At 40.0% G+C, this 25,786-nt stretch overlaps 1 protein-coding gene across 1 annotated transcript in view; it reads right to left on the bottom strand.

Annotated features, from left to right (window-relative positions):
- Positions 1–799: 799 nt before the first annotated feature.
- The window catches only part of peds1a (plasmanylethanolamine desaturase 1a), a 30,499-nt gene continuing 5,512 nt past the window's right edge, over positions 800–25,786 (bottom strand). Inside the window, exons 2-6 of the mRNA XM_088418011.1 lie at positions 18,087–18,206; positions 16,770–16,861; positions 10,099–10,243; positions 7,194–7,406; positions 800–3,412 (exon numbers count right to left, since the gene is read on the bottom strand). Of these exons, the coding sequence (XP_088274137.1) occupies positions 3,291–3,412; positions 7,194–7,406; positions 10,099–10,243; positions 16,770–16,861; positions 18,087–18,206 (692 nt within the window). The 3' untranslated portion in view covers positions 800–3,290. The remainder of the gene's footprint in view (positions 3,413–7,193; positions 7,407–10,098; positions 10,244–16,769; positions 16,862–18,086; positions 18,207–25,786) is intronic.

Genomic DNA, 25,786 nt, shown 5'->3' with positions numbered 1-25,786 from the left:
GATAGATAGATAGATAGATAGATAGATAGATAGATAGATAGATAGATAGATAGATAGATAGATAGATAATGTTCCACTGGACAAAGTGGAAAAATACCTTGAACCGTGGAGTTATGCTTGTTGCACACGTTTTTGGGAGTGGCAAGCACATCCCAATTACTACGCAGGTACCACCGGCCACCCGTGACCCAAACGGGTTAGAGTAAAGTTTTTCGTTGAAAACTGAGTGGTCTTCACAGATGATCAATATATAACTTAATTCACCTTCCTTTCATCAAGCGCCGGATTTGTCCCATACGCTAATAAGAGTACAGTACTTCCTCCTTTCCCCTTTAGCCCATCCTCCACCCCTCAGCACCATCCCGCAGGGGATGCATCAGCAGCTGTACACCAATTGGGGCTCCATATTCTGGGGAGGCTACTTGTGTCTCACTTCATCAACCGAAAAACAGTGCAAAAGGTGACCTTGTAAAACGCACTGCACTGCTGACACGCCAATGTGATTACTTTAATCATGAAGCACATAATAAAGTTTTTAATTATATTGTAGGCTTGTTTTTCTAATAGCAGGAAATCGAGTCAACACTAGAGGACGCAAGAGACTACACCTTGCGGTGTAGAACCGTTCCTATGTCGGAAAATTAATCTAAAATGAATACATTTCCCGTTAAAACAATTTAGTTCTGTAACCTTCAATCATATATTCTACTTTATACTTGAATTAACTCCCGAATTGCCTATTTTCCTGCTCACGAGCATTGTTTTAATATTTGCTTTGCACAGAACACTTACACTCCGACAATGTTTTAATTCTTTATTCACTTAAAAGAGCAGATAAAAACATTAAGGCAGACAAGCAGCGAGCGTTAAACTGCAAAATGTAGTCAAGAGTTTAACTGTACATGGCTTTTTCGTTCATAAGAAAATAGAAAATGATAAAGCTGAGAAAAAAGCCAAACGAAAGATGTAAAATAGCATGTGTACACTTGTGCCTGTGTGACAGAAATTCCATGTATCCGTGTGTGATGTGAGAAGGGTGCTCCTGGACGAAGAATTAAGTGCAGTTTTTATTGACCCTTTGAATGTGAAGATCCCCTAACATGTGCTAGCGTGTTCAGTACTGAGTTACTGTATCAATGTAATACACAAACTGCTGTGCCATGAAATAAAAATGTATGCACCCATTTAGGTTTATTGGTTTATGGAGGCTAATTTTCAGAGTGTATTGTGCAACGGCGAATGCAAGAAAAAAAAAAAAAAAACTTCCCAAAATAGGAATGTTTAGGACATTTCATGAGATGAAAACATACATACAGGTGCAACAAACTAGAATATGGTAAAACACCTACTTAAAAGTTGAAATAATTGAAATGGATATACCGTCTAAGATATATTCATCCCACACAGAATGAACAATAGTGTATTTCTACTTGAAGACTAACAACTCCCAAACTCAAGAAATGAGAATATCACTTAAAACAATAAAATCAATGTGAAAATCTGGTTGATTTTTTTCTTCAGAAACTATTATGATGAGTTAAAAGAATCCAGTAAGTTTGTGAATTAAAATACAGAAATGAACTTTGTATAGATTACACTACTCCTATTTCAAAAGATGCACCTGTATGCAAATTTTATCTAAATGATGATTATTACAGGGACAATGTGTGTCTCTTATTAGAACCAATGAAAGCCATGCTTGGCGAAACAGGGCGATGAGGTAATGATGCCATTAATACTTCATGTTGCTGAACAAATGACAAAATAATTGTAGGGTTGGGAGTTGTGCAGCTCGTTTATGGAAAACTATAAAGTCTATACAGCATATACAGTATACACACCTTTAACTTGAAACACTTATATATACCTCAACAAAAAAAAAAAAAATCTTTACCTATTCGACTACATAATTGACTTTAACAGCGAATTATCTTTCAATAGAAGGCAATATGATACAAGTTAGAGGCCTGTGGAGTGTATTACAATTTTGGAAAATGAAATAAGAAATTCTGCCATTATTATTATTGATGGCAACTACAGATTTTCTCTATTTCCATAAATGAATGTGATTTTGAAAAACTATTTCCTGGCATACTGGCCTTCACTCAATCAGACAGTGTCTTAGCTCATACATTCCCAAAAGATTCTCATGTATCGGGAAGGCCACATTGATAACACTTAAGTCAAGGGTGGCCATGTGTGCATGCATTATTCTTTATAATACCATGCAGTCAGGGTTTCATGAAATAATGAAACTGATTTTATTATATAATTTAAACATGTAGTTAATATGAATAGCTTCTGGCAAGGTAACAACGGGTCCAATAATACAGGTTGCAAGTTAATGTTGCAGAAAAATCACAGATTTTTCCATAGCTGAGTGGGTGCCCAAAAGGGTGGCCCTGGCCATTCTTGGCCACCATAAAGAGCCGCCCCAAAAGTCTAGATATTCAATTCCAGATATTTATTTATTTCTCATGTTTCTTGGTAAAGGAGGGTCAGATAATGGCTGTCGTTGAATGAGTTCACATTTGAGTGTAAGGACCACTCCCCCAATAGACTCCCAACTGCTACAAATGACAGTAAATGGTAAAAATTGGTTACACGAGTAAAGTCAACTCACCCCAAACAAACAGCAGATTCCTCATAGATGCCGGGTCCTATCTGGTGTAAACTATACAAAGTTTTCATCATGATGAAAATGCAATGACTTATTAGTAAAAGTTATTAAGCTCCAATGATATACTTTCATTTAGGATTTTCAATGATGTATTGCTATTCATCACTGACTGACTTTTATTTTTTAAACCATGTTATTAGAAAAAGACCGAGGTTAAAAAGATTAATTATCCTGTGCACAAAAACACTAGGAGGTGTATTTTATTAATTTTATTGTTCAAGAATACATGTGAACGAATGTTAATGTGCATGTTAGGCAGCATGGTATCACCCCTGGAGAGCCCAACCTCCAGATACCCCCAACACTAGGATCAGCACACTTGATTGGTTAAACCTTGCAATACACAAGCTGATTGAATGTTACCTCGTTAACCAATGTTGGTGTCTGAACCTTTTTTTTTTTTTTTAATTGCATAAATCTTGGTAGACTTCGCAGTTTTGCATGTACAGAAAGTATAACAGTTTTTGTTTGCAAACTGTTCCTAGCAAATACAAGAGCACTGAAACATGATTCGAATGTACAGGGTGTGCGCATGTGTGTGCTTTCCTTTTAATGTGTCAGCTCCTCGTCTACAATGTGTACACCCTCCTATCTATCTGTCCATGCGTCCTCAATCAGTCTTCTTGGCCCAAGCCAGGTCATCGGATCGCGGCTTTTGACCAGTAAGTCGTTCAATCAGATGCTCCATGTGCCTCCAGAACCCCAGCTGGTCCAGCGGGTAGTTACACCAGCCTAGACCAACAGAACAGAACACCACACCAAAGAAATTAGATAATAAAAGAAGAATTTTCTAAAATATGGCAAAAAGGGTAAGAAAATAGTATGCATCCATTAACACGCAAAGGGGAAGCGCTACCTCCCAATGGTTTGTCCCAAACTATCCATTTTGCAACGGAATCTTCGCCTCTCTTTTACCCTTCAGACAAGCTGAGATCATCTTTCATTTCACACTGCTTCACCTCTCATTAGTGACCTTAATGCCCATCGAGTGTTGTGTCATCAGTCCTCGCACAGCGACCTTAGTTCCTCACTCTCATCTCGCACATGCACGCAAACACACACAGCTCCTCATCGCTGTGTGTCGACATAAGCGGAGACAGTCACTCGTCAGAGTAAACTAAAGCATCATAGGCAAAGATCTCAAGATTTCAGATCAATTTAAGACGTGAAAATTGTATGCCACCACCCAGTGTTTCTCCATAATGCAATTTCTATACTACTTATTCTCTCCTTTGGGTTGTGAGTGTATTCAAATTCCTCAAGAAAGTGAATTTAAGTTTTTTTTTTTTGTTATCTGTGAGTTGGTATAGTCATTATAAAGCCATGGAATATTTTACTCTATGCATAATACCATCTGAATTTAACTCTTTGACTCAGTTGTTCGTGATATTCAAGTCAATTGAGATTCATCTGTGTTTTAATATTTCACTAGATATTCGATAATGGTCATGTTTGGATATTAATATGCAACACGGGTACGTTCACACTGCAGTCTAAAAAAAAACAATTTCAATTTATTTATTTCTTTATTTTTGCCCCATGCGACCTGTGTGTGATCTTTTAATTTCAGTGTGAAAGACAGAGATACGATTTTTTCAAATGTGACCCATGCGGGGATATGGTCTTGAAACCGCTCCATATCCGATCTTTGGTCATGCGATTTCAGTCTGAACGACACAATCCTGTACTCAAAAAGGCGGATGCAGCTTGGAAAGACTAAAAACAACAATAGCGGAAACAAGTGAAAACAAGTACCTTCAGTCATTTATTTTCTCTCAAAGATCAAGTTGCAACCATTCACATTCAGTATTTGAGACTGGTCTAAAGTGCTAGCTGCAACCTTTCATTTCTAGCATCAGGAGGAATAGTGTTGGTTTCTTTTGTCATTTTCTAAATATTTAGAAAATATCACTAAAATAAAACATTGTCCACCCTGTCCTTTTCAGACTTGCTCAAATGTTGGGTGTTAGTTTGGCAAAGACCTTTGCTATGGCTTGCTACATTAGCGTCTATGTTACCATCACTAGCTTTGGCTGCAGTAGGAACAACTGTATGTGCTTTACATTTATGTGGTAGGCTAAATTTAGGAGCTCTTTCTGTTGTAAGCAACTTCAGGTTGTAACAAGAATGCGGCATGTGGCATCAGGGTGTTTTAGTTAAATTTACAGTTTATCCGACTCTCACGCACTCTCCGATTCGTACGTTTCCTTCATTCCTGAACAACAGAAGCCTATCAGGTTAGGCCAAACACAATACCAACCAATCAGTGTCCACTTCAGGTTGTGATTGACCTTTATTTTCAAACACTCAACAACGGCATGAAAACAAATCTAATCATCGTAAAGGTAGCACAAAGATAAAGATTGAACATTTGATGACTGCAACTTAAAATGTAATGCTTTAACTTGTAATGAATTGATCATAATTAATCTGTTAATTCTTTTAATACTGTAGTCAAGCAACGCGCTTTGGGATTGAGGTGCGGCTACATCCTAACCAAGCAAAGTTAAAAGTGACCTTTATGGGAATATGTGGTGCAGAGGATGGATGGATGGAAAGACAGACCAAAGAGGCAAACTGATTTAAAAAGTATGAATTATAGTGTTCACACACACACACAAAATCAAGGCATACAAAAATATCAAAGGTGAACACAACTGAGGGTTGTGTGTACTCTAGCTACACTCATATGATGCCTTTACATCACCACCACACACGTTGTGTTTACATAGGGTGCGTGCTATAGCTGCAGGGATGTGTGTGTATGCCGCGCGCAAGTGTGTGTGCCGTGTCCCTTCAGTGACCCGCCCTCCGCTAAGGAGACCGCAAAGCAACCAGAAGTTGTGTTTGATTTCACTCCGTTTCCCCTCATCTCTTCTTCCATGCCCGTCTCTGCTTTTTCACCGACACAATCCTCCTTTCCCTCCTCCAAATCCCCGCTTTCTACCCTCCCTCATCCTACACTTTTCTTTCTCCTCTGCTTGTGAAGTCCTATTTGTTAGAACAGACAGCAGGTTAGCATTAAATATACATGGGGATTGTCAGTCAGTGGCAAACACAAAGACAGCTACACTAGCCCCAGTGGAATCTGAGCCTGGCCCAGGCTACTGTCCTGAGGGAGAGTGAGGTGATGGTGGGGTAGTGGGGTGGTGGGAGGGGAGCCATCACGGTCCCCTGTGGGTGCTGGACTGCCACCAATCCACGCAGGTTGGAGAGCGTGAAGAGGTCACCAAGACTAGCTTGCGCACAGATGCTCAAGTATGCAGATGCAAGCCACTGCGTGCATCTCCAAACACATACTTTTCCCAGTGACACCCCACTCGGCTCGCTCGCGCACATCTGGCGTCCACTGGGGCGCCAAGGTGACGTACAAGCACAACCCCCTCGCGTATACTGCCGCTTTTCCTCCTCCTCTCACCCACATGCGCAGAGAATAGCCAATGTGGCTCTAATACAAGCCCAGTGTCTCTCATGACATAGGCACACGCAAACAACATTTTCTTGGAGTTATTTAAAAGCCAGCGCCATTTTGCCAGACTTTAAGTTTAGTCACTCTGCTGTCATTCGGTTCAATTACGGCCAAGTAAGGCCAACATGTGTTATTCATACATTTTGACCTTTATCTGTTTTCACACTCGAATGCACATTTAGCTCATTTGGAGCATGCAATTCTGTTTTCCTTTTGCATGGTAACTGATCTTCTAATTTGTATAGCAAGTACCATATTTTCTGCACTATAAGGCGAACCCTCAATTAATTACATTTTAAAACGTTTTACATTAATAAGGCGCACCACGTTATAAGGCGCAACAGTAGAAGCACTCAAACTTTTTTAGTAGATTACAAACCAGCTTGATAACAACTCCATTCACTCCCAAAATGAATGTCTTATGTTTTATTTTATTAGTGACAGTTTATCTTTTAACAGCAAGGTATAACATGTAGAGCAACATTTATATCAGGGAACTTTTCCTCCAGTGCAATCACAATATAGTAATACTCAAAGTAATAACAATAATAACTCAAATAATAACTCTAAACTCTCAGTAGCATAATCACTCAATGTCAGTATGACCAACCTTGTTCAACTGTAAACACACAAAAGAAACAGGTAAAGTTTACGTTATCAGTAAGTAAGTAAGTAAGCCCATCTACGAATCCCAATCTCAATATTGATCCATATATAAGGCGCACCAGATAATAAGTGGCACCATCAGCTTTTTTAAAAAAATAAGGCTTTTGGGCGCGCCTTATAGTGCATAAAATTCAGTACTCTTAATCAGCGGTGTCCAAACCACGGGCCATGGGCTGTCTGCAGCCACCACAGGTTTTCAGTGGCTTCTGGTATATACTTAAAATGACAAGGCGAATGGAAAAAAAAAAAAAAAAAAAAAAGAGGAAAAAATAGCTGCCACTACTCCTAATTAGGCATGGGATGATAACAGAATTGGCAATATATCGCGGTAATATTGAAGAATATTGTCTTCAATAGACAGTGAGAGCTCCTTCTAACCTGTAGTGATACAGTAGTATGTCTCGTGTGGCGAGACATGGTGGATGCGGTGGTGTTTCCGTGGCAACACCACATGCCAGTCCTGCAACAGCGTCACCCAGCGTGGAAGCCCGAAGTAGGAGTGGCTCCACTTGTGAATCTGGTTGGTCAAAGTGACGAAAACGGCCAGGGCAAAGACGTAGCAGTCCCAAGGATAGGACGCCGCCAAGGCCTCTGAAAGACAAAGAGATTAGCAGACATTTTTTTTTTTAAGTGTTGTGATGAGAGCCCACACAAAGGCATAGATAGCACTCCCACAGAGAGAATGCTGACGGGAGCCACGTCGAGATGAAGGGATCGAGGAAGAGGGTGAGGAGAGTGGGAGACAAGAAGACGTAGCAGCGAGGGAGAGATGAGCAGAGGACAAGTGTGTCACATGACACACTTGGCACATCTGCACTGTTGATGAGCACATACTGAAGTACATTCAAACATTGACCACCAAAGATGACTGTTGGAAGAAAAAGGGATAAGGAAAACATGCTGTGTTGTGACTCTTTGTTGATTTTTTTTTAAAAATTTGTCCATTCAATTTTGGATAAAAATTGGACATAAGGGGCTTAATCTTTATTTTTTCAGGGGCTGTATTTATGCAAATAATAATTACTTTAAGAATCAATTAATTTGTTGATCATTTTGTCAATTAATCGAGAATCAGATTTGAATAAAATAAGGTGTATTATTTTTTATAGGAAAAAGCTCACACATAATTAGAATAAAACATGATAATTGAGCATTCATAATAATTGATTGATAATTCATGTTTACCAGGGATCACCAACCCTTTTGAAATTGAGAGCTACTTCTTTGGTCTCAGTCATACGAAGGGCTACCAGTGTATGTCAGGACTCTGATGATTTTTCCAAACAGCTGTAGTAAATACATAAATTAAGTGCAACATAAATGTAATATATTTATAATTGTATAATTATAAAATTCCGAGAAAATCATAACTTTTATTTCATTTCATCACTTGCAAGCTATTTGCAGAACAAGCCTGTGGGATCAGCATAAAAAGTTGCAAAATCCTTACTCCTTAACTAACTGGCTCATTTTATTCATGGTACAGGGTGGTTTGTTTTTTTTTTTTTTGTCTGTTTTTTTGTGACATTCATAACTTATTATGATCTCAGGTGTTGGACTTTTGTAACCCTGGTTAACAGGTGCATGTCTGATGCTGCTCACCACGATCCAAGGCCTGCTCAGCTAGTTCGCGTGAATGCTCTGAAGCATTGAAAATTAAAGGGAACTTTGCTTGGTAGTCGGTATGTCAACAGTATAATTTACGATTTCTAAAAATGGATCTTAGACGTCCGTAGGCATCATTGGCGGACATGTCGGTTGGATCTCACCTCACCTTCTCACCCGCCCGCCGTCTTTGTCTGGTGACCGCTTGCCACCGCGAGGGAGTTTGACACGATACTTTCATATCTGACCTTACCGCTACATGACCGCCATACCCTCCTGCTCACCCTTGTATATCCCTGAACCCTCTGAATGGTGACCCTCTCAAGAGCAGACAGAACAGGTAGCGATATCACATTCCTTCTTGACCCTTACGTGCAAACGTGACCTTCGAGTGGGTCTGGTCTTCTACCTATAATCTTCTCTCCCCCCACCCTCCATTGTTTGCTGGTCCCCCTAGAAGATGGCTGACCTTTGCAACTTTTACATGTGGTTCCCAAACAACACAAGTTTAGGAACTTTGTTCTTCTGATCCAAGTCCTCTCATCCTATTTATGTCTTTATCAAAACACAGATACGATACACCACCAATGTTGAAACCATAACTGTTTTTTTTTAAAGTAAGACAATAATCCAATCATATATTCTTCATCTCGCTAAATGATGTCACCACCCCTTCCTCCAACTTGGGCCCTATCGGTGACCTTCTAACATTACAGTAATAGGTTGCGCTCTTTCCACCGCTCATCTTCACCCAGACCCGTGCCATTGTGCGCACGAGGTCAGCGCAAATGTACAACTCCCCCGTGCCTTGTCTCACTTCAGCCACCCACAAGCTGCGCTGCTCTAGTATATATCAAAACGGCAACATGCTCAATGTCACTGTGACCCTGCTGAGGCAACTTTCTAAAGTTTTTACACACGTAATCCCAGAGCCTGAATATACACCTTCCCAGCAAAACATTAGCCATACCTCCACAAAAGATGAGTATGAGTCAACAGATGAGTATCATAATTAGGTAATTAGGTATGCATCCAAGTCTGAGTCAGTAACCTGATTTTGATACAGTCCCGATCTGATACGTTCACAATTTATTGAAGGAAAAAGTGGATCCAAATTGCCTTTTTTTTTTTTTTAAACAAAAATATCCCAACATGAAACCTTCTGCATGGCTAGGAGTGATTTAAACTAAGCAAGTAAATTCCATTCTGTTTGACGGTGGTGTGAGCTGGTGTATTAATTAATTTATCTGTGTGAAACGCAGCTCTATATGTCCATACAACAGACATTACCACCCTTGTGCACCACTGGATTATTTTATTGCTTTGTTGCACTGAAAAAAAAACAGAACATCGTTTCCGATCTGATCCGATTCCGATCAGCTGGAAATGATGTGATGGGGCCCAATTTCTGATAACATAACTGGAATCTGGACATCCTTAACAAAAATACTCGCAGAGGTATTCACTTAATGAGACGGCATCCTGTTTTATTATGTCTCTCATCTACCGACAGTAAATAAGAATATCAAGAATTCCTTGAAGTATGATTTAATGCATGTGTATTCTAGTATATTATCTATTCTTAAATGATTTATGTTACAGCTGCTAATATTTTAGTGTCCGTTTCGTGTTATGTTGTCTTCTGATCGTGGGAATTCAAATTTTGCGTGTGTGTTACCTGGTGTGTAGGTGAAGAACTTGTAGGCCATGTGCGCCAGAGGTAAGATGGGGATCATACAGTTGTCGCCATTGGTTTCAATGAAGTCATGGCGGGTGATGGCGGTGGGGTCAATGTGGTGCTCCCTGAACGGCCGGATAAATGCCTGCCGAGACATAAAACATACTTTTTGTTTCCTTAAAAAGGCAAATATTAAGCCACTTTTCTACATGTCCCCAAATTTCTGAGGAAATAATAACCCGTGTCCAAATGAGAGTTTAGTGGCTTTGTGTCCTGAAATTAATAGCACCAAAAAACAAAGCAATTCCACTTGGTAACTTTTTTTAATGTAGTCCAATTAGGAGAACTGATGCTTTTTTTTTTTTTTTACTTTTAAAAATTGCACACATTGAGAAAACAAAACAACTATTTGAACTTTAGCACAGCAGCGCACACAATCGCACGCCAAGAAAAAAATAGTCAGTGGCGCTCAGCAGCCGGTGCAACCCCAAAGCTCACATCCAGCATCTTAATAAACCACAGAACAGCAGTCAACTTGCACAAATGCACTCATACACATAAATGATCCTTGGACGAGCCATACAAAAGTGTGCACTACCAAACACACACACACACAGAGCACAGAGGTTTTCACCTCTCTGTGAGTGCATGAGGAATGGCAAATAACGGCTTCTGCATCTCAGATGGACACTGGGGACAAAAAGCAGCTCAAACACTCACACAGAGCATAAAGATAATTTATTTACAAGCGTGAATAAAGCCAAAAGGGAAGGTGTGAATCTTTATGATACACAAAGCCGTGGAGACGTCAGCGGGAAAACTCATTATTGTCGCGCGTTCGCACAATGGCGCCCGCATATTTGCCAACTTTGTTGCTCGTCACCACTGGTATCATGACAATTAGAAGCTCTCTCTCCTCCGGCCGCGTCTTTCCACCTCTGTCCCCTCTTCCATCACCCCCCCCCCCCCCCCCCTTCTGCCTGCCGCAGCCCTCAACCACATGAAAGGCTGGCAAAGCGGCGGTGGTCGTGCAGAGTAGGGCGGCATCCTCTCGCCCGGTTAACGGCGGGCCACCGGTCACGGCGTGTCCTCTAATCCCACACCGTTTAAAGGCCCGCCTCGCACGACATCCGCTAATCACCAGCTCACATCGCCTATCGCCCCGGCAACCGCCGCCATCCTATTGCTTGCACTGACACGCCCAGCCGCCCCCCGACACCCACTTCTCTTTCGACCTTCCTACTACAATTTCTTCACACTTTGATGAGTTTTTTTTTTTTTTTGTCCAATGCTTTTCTGTTTTTCTTTTGTGTTGCTCTCGCACATGTTTTCTGACAACCTCGTAGCCCTAACGGTTTATACATACTGAACACAAAGATACTGCTGCCCCCACTAGAGACAGATCAATGCTCCTCCGGGGCAATACTGATAATTAGTAGTCAACAAAGCTAGTTAATGATATTTGGAGCCAGTATTCATTTGAAGAAAAAGGATAATATTTATCTCATAATTTTGAACTATAAATATTTCTAACACTTTATTTAAATGCATTTAAGCTGCTTTTCAGGTTTATAAATAGGTTTTTTGTTTTTACGTTAGGCTATGCACATTTTTTTTCAAATTTTAATAAGTGCAGCAGCATGTCTTGAGAACTACAAATAGCTTGTTTTAATGTTTCACTTACTGGTAGTTTTTGAGTTGAACCAAAAACAAAATGCATGGATTTCACATGCTCTATAGCATTCCCTAAAAGGTTAAAGGGGCTGTATCGTGGTAATTAAACTTTTTGGAGCTTTTAACCATATTATAATCCTGATTACACACTATAAACACCATCAAATTGCAATTTTTCCATCTTATTGGAAGATATTTGATCCATCTCTGACCATTCCGGGTCATCTCTCTGCACCAGCCCCACTCGATCTGAAAAAACAACAGGTTCTTACTTTGTCTGCTCAGTGATATCACTAACCGAAAACCACCTTTGTATCACCTCTATACCACCCCGGGTAGACTAAGCCCAAGTCTACACACATAGAAGACAATGGGGAAGTTGGACAACATCAGTGGCAGGCTTTGACGGAAGTAAATGTTAGACTTCCTGTTTAGACATATAACTAGGAAAAACATTTATTTATTAGACAAAATGAAATGGGGCAAAAGCTAAAATTTCATTCCAACCAACTATGGGAAGGTTAACGTATCACGATACAGCTTCTCTTGGGTGAAATACAAATCATTAATTGTAAGTCTGAGGCTCACTACGCTTGAATATATTATGTTTCTAAGACATTAAAAAAAAAAAAGGCTGATGTCAATATGTGCTTAAATTGCCAATATTAGTCCTGATAATCTATCCAGCCTACAATAGATTTATTCCTAGTGATAAGGTCCATGTTTTAATGTGATGAGTTTCACATTTTAGTGTTACAAATTGGAAAAAAAAAAAAATGGAAAAACAGCAATTTCTTTCAGCTTTGTGTCTTTTTGTTTTTAATGATATCACTGTATAGAAATAATCCAGACAGGATAGACTTTTATTTTGACGTTCTAGAAAGTGGGCGGCTCCTAATGGAAACAACATGGTGTTGTTCTGAAATCACGTTCACGGTACAGTGTTGCTACAAAATGACATGCAATTATCAATTCAGGGCAAAAAAAAAAATACAGGAATAAATCAAGCAACGAGGCACCACCTCCATGGTCGCTCCAGTTGACATGAGATGATAAATAGATCAGCCCCAATTGTTGCCGATGTGCTTTGCTTGTATGTGTCAGATCACAGAAACATTCCTTTCACAATCGCATTTGTTTCTGTAACCTGAAGAAATACAAAAAATAACTGGATCTGACAAAAAATGTGAAAGAAGTCCAAGTGTGGAGAAGTGAATCAAACGTGTTGACAACAGAAGCCTACAAAAGGAGCAGCCACTTGGCCATGACAGCGCAGGTGTTACTAATGAGGTTAATGAGGGCCACGGAGCTTTGATTCATCTAATTAGACACACCTGTGTTTTCCTGCGCCCTCATTTCAACAAACGCCTTTCTGACGGTAAAGGTAAATCAAGCAACACCCACTCCCATTTCTTCCACCAACTGTAAAAAGTGTTGAATATGATTTTGTGTTTTAATGCACTGATCCAAAATGTCAGCATGGACCTGGACAACACTGTGGAAGAAAAGCCAAATTAAAATGTGCAAAAACTCATCAAATATCTACAGTTCCCTAGCATAATGAGGCTGGGTGAAAATGCCAAACGCAACACAGACAGTGATGTATGCTAATACTGTAGCAAAGTGAAACATATACATATATATATATATATATATATATATATATATATATATATATATATATATATATATATATATATATATATACACAGTCGGCCCCCGGCTTACGAGCACCCTGATTTACGAACAATTCGCCTTACGAGCGTGGATCAGGGAGATTTTTGTCCTCCGCTTACGAACAAACCTCTCGCCTTACGAGCAATTCGACACGCCGGCCAATGAGTATGCAGAAATGTTCTCGTTAAATTGCGTCGATAAAATCAACAGTAGCGACATCATCAATCATCAGTAGATACTTGTGGCAGTAACGTGAACGCTATTGTTCTTACAACGTCACACTGACTGTCTCACTCACGGTGTCTAAATATATTACCATTTAAGTGTAGTGTTTGTACAGCTAAAGGGAAAAACAGCTGACATGAAATTAAATGTGCCGATTGCAGGACAAAGAATTGTCATTGGTTTAAATGTGTGTTTTTTTTTAAATTAATTGTCAATACATTCCAACCGTTTAAAAAAAAAAGTGCGAATAATTATCAGTCAGTCACGGAGATGCAAATATGCTATTGGTCGATTAAGGTCACCCGGTCTCACTCACGGAGATGCTATTGGCCGGCGTCACACGTCAATCACAGAAATGCCGATATGCTATTGGCCGAACGCCTTTATCTAGCTTGATGGGACAGGATGGAAGGAAGGAGAGAAAATTAGTGAAAAACGGAATGTTGTGAAGACTTTGCAAACTTTATCTGTTAGACATAGCTTCTAAAATTACTAGCAGCGGTAAAGAAAGAAATAAGAGGATGATGTTTTAGTATCTGCGTGATTTGCACCCTGACTGAAAGAGTTACTGTAACACTGTAAGACCAATAGCATATCTATCGCCGTGTTAACTTTGAGCATTGGACTCTGCCCCCCTCTGCTTACACCCAGCTCAAGTCTCGTCGTTTCAAAGGTAAAAGCTAATTATTCATTGTATTCATTATATAATGCAAGTGTACAGCAGATTATGTCACTTAATTTTAATATATGTATACAGTGTGTCGTTTTTACCTAAGGCTTCGGCGCGCGTTGCACGCATTCACGAATTAACATGGGTTTGGATTGCCCGCTATACGAGCAATTCGAGATACGAGCGTAGCCGCTGAACGGATTAAGTTCGTAACCCGGGGGCCCACTGTATATATATATATATATATATATATATATATATATATATATATATATATATATATATATATATATATATATATATATATATATATATGTGTGTGTGTGTGTGTACCCCGAAGACACCCTATATACACTTCTTTGTACATGCAAAGGAAGAACATTGAGAAGATGATGTTAAAAACACAAAGACACAACGTGTTTGAATGGCTCAGCAGGCTTTGCAAGCTACTGCTACTAGCCTCAGGTGTTCTCTGGCCTGCTTGCTTTCATATTCAAATCAGCTTTAAATAGGTAAACAGGACATCTTTATCCTCAACCTCAAAACAGGCAGGGATGCAAAACAAGTACAGTGCACATCTTTTAATATTTTTATTCACAAACTGTTGTGCATAGAGGTCCATTATTCTTGTGGAGGAGGCCATGCAAATGTCGGGCTGCTGCGGGGTCTTTTGGCTCAATGGCATTCCCAAAGCCCACTAAAGGCCTCATCAAAATTAGGCCTCAAACTCACATTGCCTTGAGCGAGGAAATCAGATTAAAAACAATTAATGTTACAATAATAATAACTGGAGTTGCATCAGACAGTATTTTGTTGTCCTCCTACAGGGGTGCCCAATCGTTTTTGACCCTAATATTCAAGTAACCAACCTTCTGAGAATGACCGGTTTAATGTCAATGTTGCAAACACACACAACTTTTTCAGCCTACTTTAACTAAACACACAATACTTTTGCTTGTCATACATTACTCTCTCAGGTCCTCTCCCACATGTGCGCACACATAATGCTTGAACCAATGACTGTAAATGCAACATCACATAAGCACATTTAGTCACATAAACACATATAGAGGCCCTCCTGAGTGGCATCGGAAGGGCCGTTTGTCATATATGGGTCATGACTGATAACTGACAGTGATCGAAAGCAAAGTAGATTATTGGAAAACAAAGTGATTATCAATGCTGTGGAATGATTAAAATCTGACATGTAGGGTGTTAAACCCTCAAATTATTGAAATGTTCCCTACAGGAAATATAATATTAAAGAAATCATTCTATTTCTTCAAGTCAACTTTCTCTTTCACCATCATAAAAAATGTAAACAGGATACGTACATAACGGACTGGTATTTTTTGTAGTGAGTAAAAGCCGAGAAAAAAAGGGGGGTAATAGGTAACATCTGCAAATCAATAAACAAGTGTTGCTTGCATATATTGATTGTTATTTCCCCCTCCTCCATACTAATTTCATATTTATTTTAAATAGCACTTGATTCTTGTCCCCACTGTTTCATTGTAAAACAGGTTCATTCGTAATGCACTGGACTGACAGAGAGTAGGAAGCGTAGAAGTGTTATGTTAAGCTTGGGGAAAAATACTAGTTTGAGTTACAGAATTGTTAATGTTAAAATGTATTCTTTCATCAAAACTCCAACTTACTACAACATTCAATAAGCATTTATTTAATCCAGCATACAAACACACCAAAAGCAGCAATAAAAATAAAATAAGATGAATAAAACTTTGTAATTAAATATAACAATAAACCAATCAAACGGCTTAACTTCTGGTAAATTCATGTATTTTACTCCAATAACAACCTAATAATGCATGCAACAATTAAAACACTGTGAAATACTGTATGTTTGATTTGATCATAACACCAGTGCCATTGTATTGAATGCCTACTGTCGCGCCCATGTTTTGATGTACTAATCAAATATAGACATATACAACATTAATCATACACTGATTAATTATGGTTTTGACAGAAATGATAGCTCCTTGTATAATTAGGATGCTTCATGTCTCTGAACACACACACTCGACAAGCGCATAATTGTTTATGAATATTTCATAACACATGGAACTCTCATCTCATTAATCACAACAAATCTGCATTCTGCACCTGACCACGTGCATTCTAATTGGCTACAATGAACATAACCCTTTCTCTAATTGGCTGTGGGGATGCAGCCACGTCGTGTTCTGATAGTATTCGTGTAATGCAGTTTGCCCATGATGGAGTGTAGTGGTATGTGTGTGTGTATGGATAATGCTATCAACGAGGCGATGCCACACTTGACACTCAACCTGCCAGATCACCATGACAGATGACGGATCTACAGCTAAAAAGTGACCAACTTGCTGCATTGCTTTTTAAGCATCATCACAAAGTTGATGTGTGTGCACGTGTGTGAGCTCACCTTGCCAATTAGAGGGATGTCAACGGATCCCCAAGTATCCGCCCCCCAGTGAACCATCCCCGATGCAAAGTCTGCTGTCAAGATTCCCAGCACTACAAAATCAACAGAAATAAATACAAAACACAGCACAACTTGAATAAACCTAACAATACTGCCACAAAATATCTTAATAATAATCTTTTTTTTTTTTTCTTTTCCTAGCACGGGACACTAGAGAGGATACGTGGTTCGAAAATGGCTGGATAGATGGCGTTGAAAATGTCACAGGTTCCCAAGCCAGAGACTACCTTTATACCAGATTTCTATTTATTTGTTCATTATTAAAGATTTCTTACCCAAGCTGCCCAGGTAACTTCTCAGTCATTTATAGTTAAGTTTGACCAATAATCTTGTAACTGAAAGGGGGCATAATTGTTCTTGCCTTTGATTGGGCTATTCTTCTATGCCTCAGGACACATTTGGAATTATGGTTTAGAAAAGTGTGAAACAGCAATGGTGGAGTCAACCTTTTTGACGTTCAAACGTATTTGAAAGTGTGTTTGAACATGTCTGCAAATACATTTAAACGTAGTTGCAAGAAAGTTTGTACAGTTTTGCAAGTACGTCCATCCATCCATCAATCTTCTATAGCCTCTTATCTTCAAAAGGGTCACTGACAAGTATATGCGCACGCATTTATACAGTAAGTTCAAAGATATGCGCAAGTATGTTTGAACATGTTTGCATGTAGATTCAAAAATATTTGAATACATTCAAACCCATTTCCAAGTACATTCAACTATATTTGCAAGATTTATACAATTTCTGTTTTGCTAATATCTCTGAAGGTAACATTTGTTTTAATAAACATTACATTTCAAATAAAAATTCTTATAAACAAAATGTGTGTCCCAATACATGCATGCAACCCTGTGTTTTTTTCTTTCTTATTTACAAAAGTGTTTGTCCTCTCGGTCAGCAGTAATAGCTAGCTTAACAGCTAATTTCTCCTCCTAAGAAAAAGCTAATAGTGCTGATTTGCAACCCTTTTACAGTGACTAGAGTAAACGTATTTATTTATAAAATCATGTAAGAAAAAGTGTAGCAATGATCTATAAGCTGAACTAATGAAACCTGTGATAGTTGATTACCTACTGCTGATGAACAAGTAGCAGAAAATCAGAAAAGTGAAAGTTTACTTGTCAAGAATTTTGAAACCTAAATGTTCTCCAACCTTGGAATGAGCCATATGCAATCAAAGGGAGCAAGGTACTTCAGTCCAACCTGTCTTTTGATGAGTGGAAAAGTATTTATTTCACTGAGGTCCAACTAACTCACCAATGCCGAGGATGATCTTGTAAACGTGTAAAGTGGAGAAGTGCAAGAGGAGTAACCAGAAGTTGACGACGAAGAGGATGAGGCACAGGATTACACACACCCACTCCTGGACACGCTTACCTGAGGACAGACACAATAAACACGATCCAAACTATTATCTGAGCAGAGCCCAAGAAAGTAGAGAGTTTAAAGAACTGGGGACGGGGGGACGTCACGGTCTGGCCATATGCATATGTGTGTTCACCGTTTTAATATATAATCAGCCAGATGAAGACAGGTGTACTCTGAGCTGGGGGGTCATGACCTCTCATATGAAACACCAACGCTGACGCAGCACTAAGGCCGCCCGGACACACGCAGACACACTTGGGCCTTTTCAGGTGGGACGTCAGCCTCATCAGAGAGGTCAGGAAGTATTCATTTTTTTTATTCCAAACTCACTGATCAGCACTTTTATGTGCGAGGGACACACACTTAGAAAAAGTAAATTATTGAAATCACACCTAGCGCTGATCTCCTGCTCATTAAATATAACACGAGTAGGTTCTAGTCCTTCCACGACTTTTCCATGATTTCCCCATTCTTTGAAGCTGTCAGATCATGTGACGGCCGACAGCCAATCATGTTTCACAAGTGTGCAAACAAACAGAAATCATTCTTCTGTTTGAAAAGTTGTTTCACAATTACATCTCCTCGCTGTTCATGAAATTTTAATGTGCTCAGATCCTCCTTTATGACAGCATTAGCAGCCTATAAGATATTAATGGCAGTTTTTGAATAAAGTGCACAGATCTCAGAGTAGGCGCGCTTATAGACCAGAACGACTATTAATATGCTCTCATAACGGATGCAGCAAAGTGGTCATGGGAGATTTAAGAGATAAGATTATGGATATTTCACTAACTGTCAAATGTGACCCTTCACCTTCTGGAAATGGTATCAAAGTTGGAAAGAGACCAAAGAATTGCTCAAATGGAGATTTGAGTCGAGATCCTCCATGGCTTTAACTTCAAACAGCGAGCATAGTTAAACTTGGATGTAGAGTGAGAAAAGTAGTCTTTAAATAGATTGTGCTTGTGTGATACAAGAAGAAGTAGATTGTGAATGGAAACCCATTGTTTCCCTTTCCAAGTGGTTTGGTAAAACATAGCATGTTTACTACAGTAAAGTTAGCTTCACTGCAGTGGTTTAATAGTTGATAAAAGAGGAGCCCTGGATCAAAATAAAGAAATATCTATTCTTACTGGTGTTTTAATACATGTCACTTTTAAGGTGTTACCATCCACACAGCTTCTGAAACATGTAAGTTAAGGTAAGCTTTGATGCTTCATTGGGCATGCGCACACAAACACATTTCAAAGAATGGGTACGCCACAAGTCACTGTTTCAAGTGTACCACCACAGATCCCATATTGAGGTTGTAATGGGTACACGGAGCAATAATATTGTACAGTTTGATAAACATCTGATGTTCCAATTTGTGTGTCTCATTCTGTATTGGCCTAAACAAAACAAAATCACCCTAGTTAGTTTTAATGAACAGTGGAATTTTGTCAATTGATGTGACGTCAAGTCGTTAACCAGGCCAACCCTTACAGAATTGAGTAATGAAAACGGCAAGATTGAGACGTCAGACGAAGAAAATGCTACGGCGCATTGGAGACGGAAGAGCAAAGATGGAGGCTGCTGCTTTGATCAGATGCGAAAGGCTGATGTTGAATAATTCTGTTACCATGAACCCCCCCTCCGCGGACATTGGCCATGCATAAATAAAATGTGTGAAACATGTTTGGTAAAATCCTCCGTAGCTTTCTTTCCCGTGCCCAGTTATCTCCTACCTGTCGTATGGAGGTATACTGTAACAGTCTCCTTTGGTGCACAAACTTTATTTTTCTTTTTCAACACAGAGTGCAGCCCCCCCATCGATTTCTACATGCTAAGTCACTCTCCATTCCCCACTCCTCTCCACATGTACACTAAGTTCCACACGTTTGTCAGACATGAGCTCACAGCAGTGTGGCCGTGCTAGTCTGGTTTTTGCCTGTCTTTATTTAGTGCCAGATGTAGAAAAGCAGTGGTTTAGTTTTAAGCAAATCTACCTTAAGTCGAACAACATTGCGTATTAGGGCTATTCAATTGCTTCAAACTCCACGTTAGGAGTGAGCGTGGGAGTGCTGCGGTGCATAACGCGCTGCTGAATGTCCTTTGGAAAAAAAAAATGAGGCTGTGACAATTGGGGCGCAAAATAGCGAGAGATCACTGTATAAATTCTTACCTGCAAACAGAAATGCCAACACGTCAGCCCCCCAATGTCACATACACAAACTCCCACGCAGATACGCATACAAACTAGATTCAATAACAGCAGCATAACTGGCGTTCCGTCACTTATACATCCTCTTGCCAAATCCGGTCTGGTATGCATGCACCCACACAGACGTACATACATATTGGATTCAATTCAGCAGCATATGTTTTTGTTTTCGCTGTATCCAACCTCTTCCCACTGCCGCTATGTGGCTTTGCTCTTCGACTGTCTTGGTAGTGCAGACAGTGGTCCTCGCAAACGACAGAATTCCAGCCAAACTACGCCTATGTTATGCAGCCATCTTTGTGTGATGAATTTATGTTCTCAATTAAAAGGTTTAGACACACAAAAGTCGTGCTTGTCTTTGTTATTCCTCTTATTATTGGGGCACACAACAGCTAATAGGGTCCAGACTCACCTATCAACGACTCTACGTCAAGGCTTGGCCTCCAGGAGCCAAGAAGGAACGACGTGTATCCGACAGAAAGCTTCAGTAGGCTCTTAAAAGCACTAATAAAGCTAGTGTAACCAAAATTCAATTGGATGCCGTTTTTCTTGATAAATACATTTCTCCTTCCGAACTCTGGAGGTACACTTTAAGTTAAGCAAATAACAGATAACTCACTCTCACATCACTTTAGCACATACTCACATCTTGTGACATAAACACACATTCAAACACTCCATCAGGAAAGCTCAAACACACACGCGCGCACACGCACACACAAACACACACAGTGTAGGGTCGTGGAGCAGAGGGGCGGCTGTCAGGTGATGTGCGTCAGTCCTTGGATCCTCTGGCTCCCTGGTGAGGGGAAGGAAACTAGGACAGGCCTCCACTGAGCGCGTGCGCACGCACACACACTTGCACACACACACACACACACACACATAAGCTCATGTCCCTCAGGCTGTGGCATTGCCGGATATCACACACAGCTACGGACAGGCACAAAAAAACAGTCTTTAAAGGCACTTACGAAAAAAAAAAAAAAAAAACAATACTATCAAATTAGCATTCTCCCACACAAACATATACGCAAACACACATGCGACAGACTACAGCAGGCGCATGACAGCAAAATTAGAAGTTGCACACAAAGGTTCACTTTAAGTTGGCACAAATAGACTAAAATTAGACACCCCCCTTTGCAGACACACACATATACACGGCCAATCTCATTAATATTGTTCTGACAACAACCCTCCGTGGTAGCCCCTCTGCCATCGCTCACCCTGCAGCACCCCCTGCTTGCTAACGTGCACGTGGGCGTGCGTGGCAATTTAACCTGGGCGGGGCCACGGGAGGGGAACGATAGGCGCTAATAGGCTGAAATTAATCAACGCGCCTGATTTGCTGTCTGGGGAAAGAGTGGCGGCCAGCAGGCAGCCAACACATACTGAATACTAATGCAGGGCACACATGAACACACAACATAGTTTGACACGATCATATGAAGAGAATTATTCCAAAAGCAGAAGAGGCAGCGTCCTGGTGTGATGTCTACGTTGGAAAGGTGACGTCTGATCCAAGTGTAAGCCATCGCATTAAGAAAGGTGTAAAATCACCTTTTTTTTAGCCTTTGGTGAAGCTCTGTGCTACACAGGTTCCCGAAAGTAGTGTACTTTAGTTTTTATTAGACCACAATGACTAACATATGTTGTGTAAAGAAACAAACGTCCAACCAGGAGCTTGTTCAGAGAGCAAGCGCAGCTTTATTAGCTTTAATGTGATTTATTACTCGCTTCACAATTTAATAATGTCCAACGAAGAGCGGAGTCATTAAAACGCGCTTCTTCTATTAAAGACAGATGACCATCCTCAACTTCAAGTTGCAATGGGAGCAATACTTGCCAAGATCCAGCAGATGGCACATCAATGAAGGGCGCTTATTGCTCTTGACTAAAAATGACAGTCCTGGCTTGAGTGGGGAATATGTTCGATTGGGCAACTTGGGCATTATACAATTGTGGCATGAGTTGAATGTTTACTTCTTTCTGCATAGAAATTAATGAAGTAGCAGCTCCTATTTTGAAAAGCTATGACTGTGCAGAAGAAGTACATACCAGCCAAGGATGGGCAGATTAATGTATTGAGTGCTTGCATTTATTTCCAGGCTTTTTCTCCACACACACCTAAACTCTTTTTCCGTCTGGAAAAAATAGAATGTTTATCGGCATTTCATTGATGAATGTTTTGCCTTATATGGTACATAAAGCACTTGTAAAGTATGAATTTTTTCTTTCCCCCCAAAATTATCAAAAGGGCAAAACAGAGTGTGGTTGGGAGCTGCATGCAACCCACAGGCCGGCAGTTGCCCATCCCTGGAAATTGAATACTGCGCTCCAGGTAAACGTTTTTTGTCCCACTAAATCCATAAAATTGCCACAAAGGTATCATGACTGAGAACTACGCGCAGGGCCGTTTCCCGTAACATGAAATGTTTTTGTCTTTGTGGGTGTTCAATGAGAGATCATCATTATTTTTGCAATGTAAAGGACTAAATAAAAAGATTGGATGTAGCAAAAATATGAACTGGGAAACATCTCGCAAGTGTGCAAGATGTTTATGATACTTTGACTTTCAAGCGTGAATGTCAAAGTAACACTACCGTTTTTTTTTTCTCTAAGCAATGAATAAATGAATTCTTCCTAGCAACAAGTGACTGACAAACATGTTAAATGTGAACTACACTTTTTTTTTCCTAATATTCTGTATATTTATAAGTGACACAGATATAATTCATTTGTTGCAACTCTCCACAACTATTGTGACATGTTGTTTTTATCTCTTCACATGTATACTATTAATATCTTGTTTGTATAAAATGTAGCAGCAAAGGTTTTCACCTGAAGATGCTCGTACAAGTTTTTAATTTATTCCATCTCAGGCCTTACGCTGACAACATGCTGTTTTTTTTTTTCTGACACTATGAATTGCTAGCTGACCAAATACCAAAATTAGTGCCTTCTTTCTCTAGTGTAAGAGCATCACATGGGCCGAGTTGAGCTGAGCAGGTACTGAGCATTGGAAAAGGGATATGGGTAACTTCTTGTTATGGACTCACCCGGGAAAATAACATTCATAGAGGTGCGTAGAGTGAGGACTATTAGGATGCACACCACAAAGGACAATAAAACACAACAGAAACGACTGTGCTGCTGTTTTTTTTATCTAGCGTCTCTCTTTGTGTGTCCCTGGTTTTTTCTCTGTAGACTGTCTTCAGATGGGACGTGGAGTGAGCGAGGGGGGGCGTGTTGTGGGTGGTAAAAGTGGGTCACATGCTTGGAGAGAATGAAAGAGGCATAGGGAGATGGGGGAGACAGACAGTATAAGGGTGAGAGGGGTGAGGGGGGGGGCGCACAGAGGATTGGGGGGGGGGGGTGTTAAATTCCCTTGTTCAGGAGTGGATCAGTCACAGGCCTCATTCCTTTCATGTGATCTCTGCGGACCCCAGAACTTGGGACAAACACACACTTATTGGCGTACACACAAAACCAACATGAATGCAAAGTACACATAGAAGAGAAGAAGAAACAATACACACACACACACACACGTTTGTGCCAGACAAACTTAATAAATCTATTACCCTGTAGATTCAACAGCAACAAAGAGAGGAATGTGGCAAATGAGATTCACCAACAGACACACACTAACATACACGCACGCAAACACACTTTTTAAGCCACATGAGAGTGAGTGTAAGTAGGCCCTGCTCCAGCCTCTCGCCCCTGTGGAGACACACGCACACATAAAAAAGGATGGACGGATCCAATCGTGTGTGTTGGACGGCATCCTGTCATCCCCGGGGCTTTCGGCTCCCACCATATTCATCTGTGGCCCTCATCATAATAATTGCATACACACACGGTCAAGGTCAACGGCAGAATGGTAGCTAGAAGGCTCGCCTCGAGCCAATGTGTGTGGTATTGTATATTTCACACTGTTGTGTGTGCTTCCGAGAAAGACTGTCCCTCAAAGCATCATTTGCATTCCTACCAAATGTTTGACTTAATGAAACCCATTTTTACTTCCAAAATAAAAAACTGTAATTCTTTCCAACTTCCTGCTGGGGGAATTACATTTACAAAAGATGTAATACAATAACTGTGCTTGTTAATGCCAGGGATGCTTTTAGAAGGGTTTCGTGCATGATGCTTGGGGTAATTCGACTATCTACATTCAAAACTTGACACAGACACATGCAATTTCTGCGTTTTTTTTAATCAAAATAGCTTGTCTTGTGATGTAAATGTTCAGCATACAGTAATTTAGTATACAAAGACATATACAGTGCAGTCCAGAAAAAGAACCAATACCGTAAATTGTTAATTTACTATTAACAATTTTATGCAAAATTGTTAGTAAATATAACAAAAAATAAATACATTGAATGGTGACAAAGCATTAGTAGTAAGTGGACAGAAACTGCAATTGAAAAGCACAAGACAAGATTGATCATCTGATGCTTTTAGTACAGAATTTTGGTCAAATTGTGATTCAGGCAAACAATGTTACATAAATGCAGGTGCAGTTCTAACAACTGTTTCAATATGCAGTAATACAATATCTCAGAAATAATGTGTATTTCAGTAGTGCAACTGAAAAAAAGTCAAATCCATTCTTCATTTTAACTAAATATTCATTTAAAACAGGTATATATTTTTCAGAAAGCAAGTTCTAACCACTATAAAATGTGATTATTGTTTAATGTAATAGTGTCCTCATTTCTACAAAGTGAGAATTTTTCCCCACATGGATCTAAAACTTTGAAGTTTATGGATAGTATTTCTCACAATAAGCAAGGCGCCAGTGGTGTCGCCAAATTCTGGCCAATCAGAAAGAACTTCCACTTCTGACGTGTCCAATCAGAAAGAACTGCCGCTTCTGATGCCACCAGTATCTGCGCTTCGGCGAGAAAACGGGTAGAGCAATGACGTAAATCTTCTGGTTACACACAACCGCAAAACCGGAGGATTAGGCAAATCTTCACTTTGGCCGGAGGTTTTGAAAGAATTGGTTTCGATGAAAACGAAAAAAAGAAAGCCCGGTCACATATAGGCAATAGGGCCAAACTGGAGACATTTACCACCAGTTTGCAAGAACCCCGGCTACAAGTAGACAATGCCTGATTCATTCATTCATTCAATGTCCTTAAAATCCAAAATAATGACACGATCATTTTGACAATTTCCGAAATTGACACAGGTTTCGAATGTCCCAGAGGGGTCTGCTCACGTAACACATTGAATTAACGTGAAATACTCCCTGCATACCGAAGCGCAAGTTAGTTTGCGTACGCTTTGTGCATTGGACACTATAATTCCTCCATTTTTACCAGTTAGCGCCAGACAAGAAGCGTGCAATAATTGAGTAAATCTGGTCCGG

This window comes from Hippichthys cyanospilos, chromosome 6 (genome assembly GCF_059441005.1).
Source record: "Hippichthys cyanospilos isolate Australia breed blue-spotted pipefish chromosome 6, RoL_Hcya_1.0, whole genome shotgun sequence".
NCBI lineage: Eukaryota > Metazoa > Chordata > Actinopteri > Syngnathiformes > Syngnathidae > Hippichthys > Hippichthys cyanospilos.
This window is presented reverse-complemented; position numbering and strand designations above follow the sequence as displayed.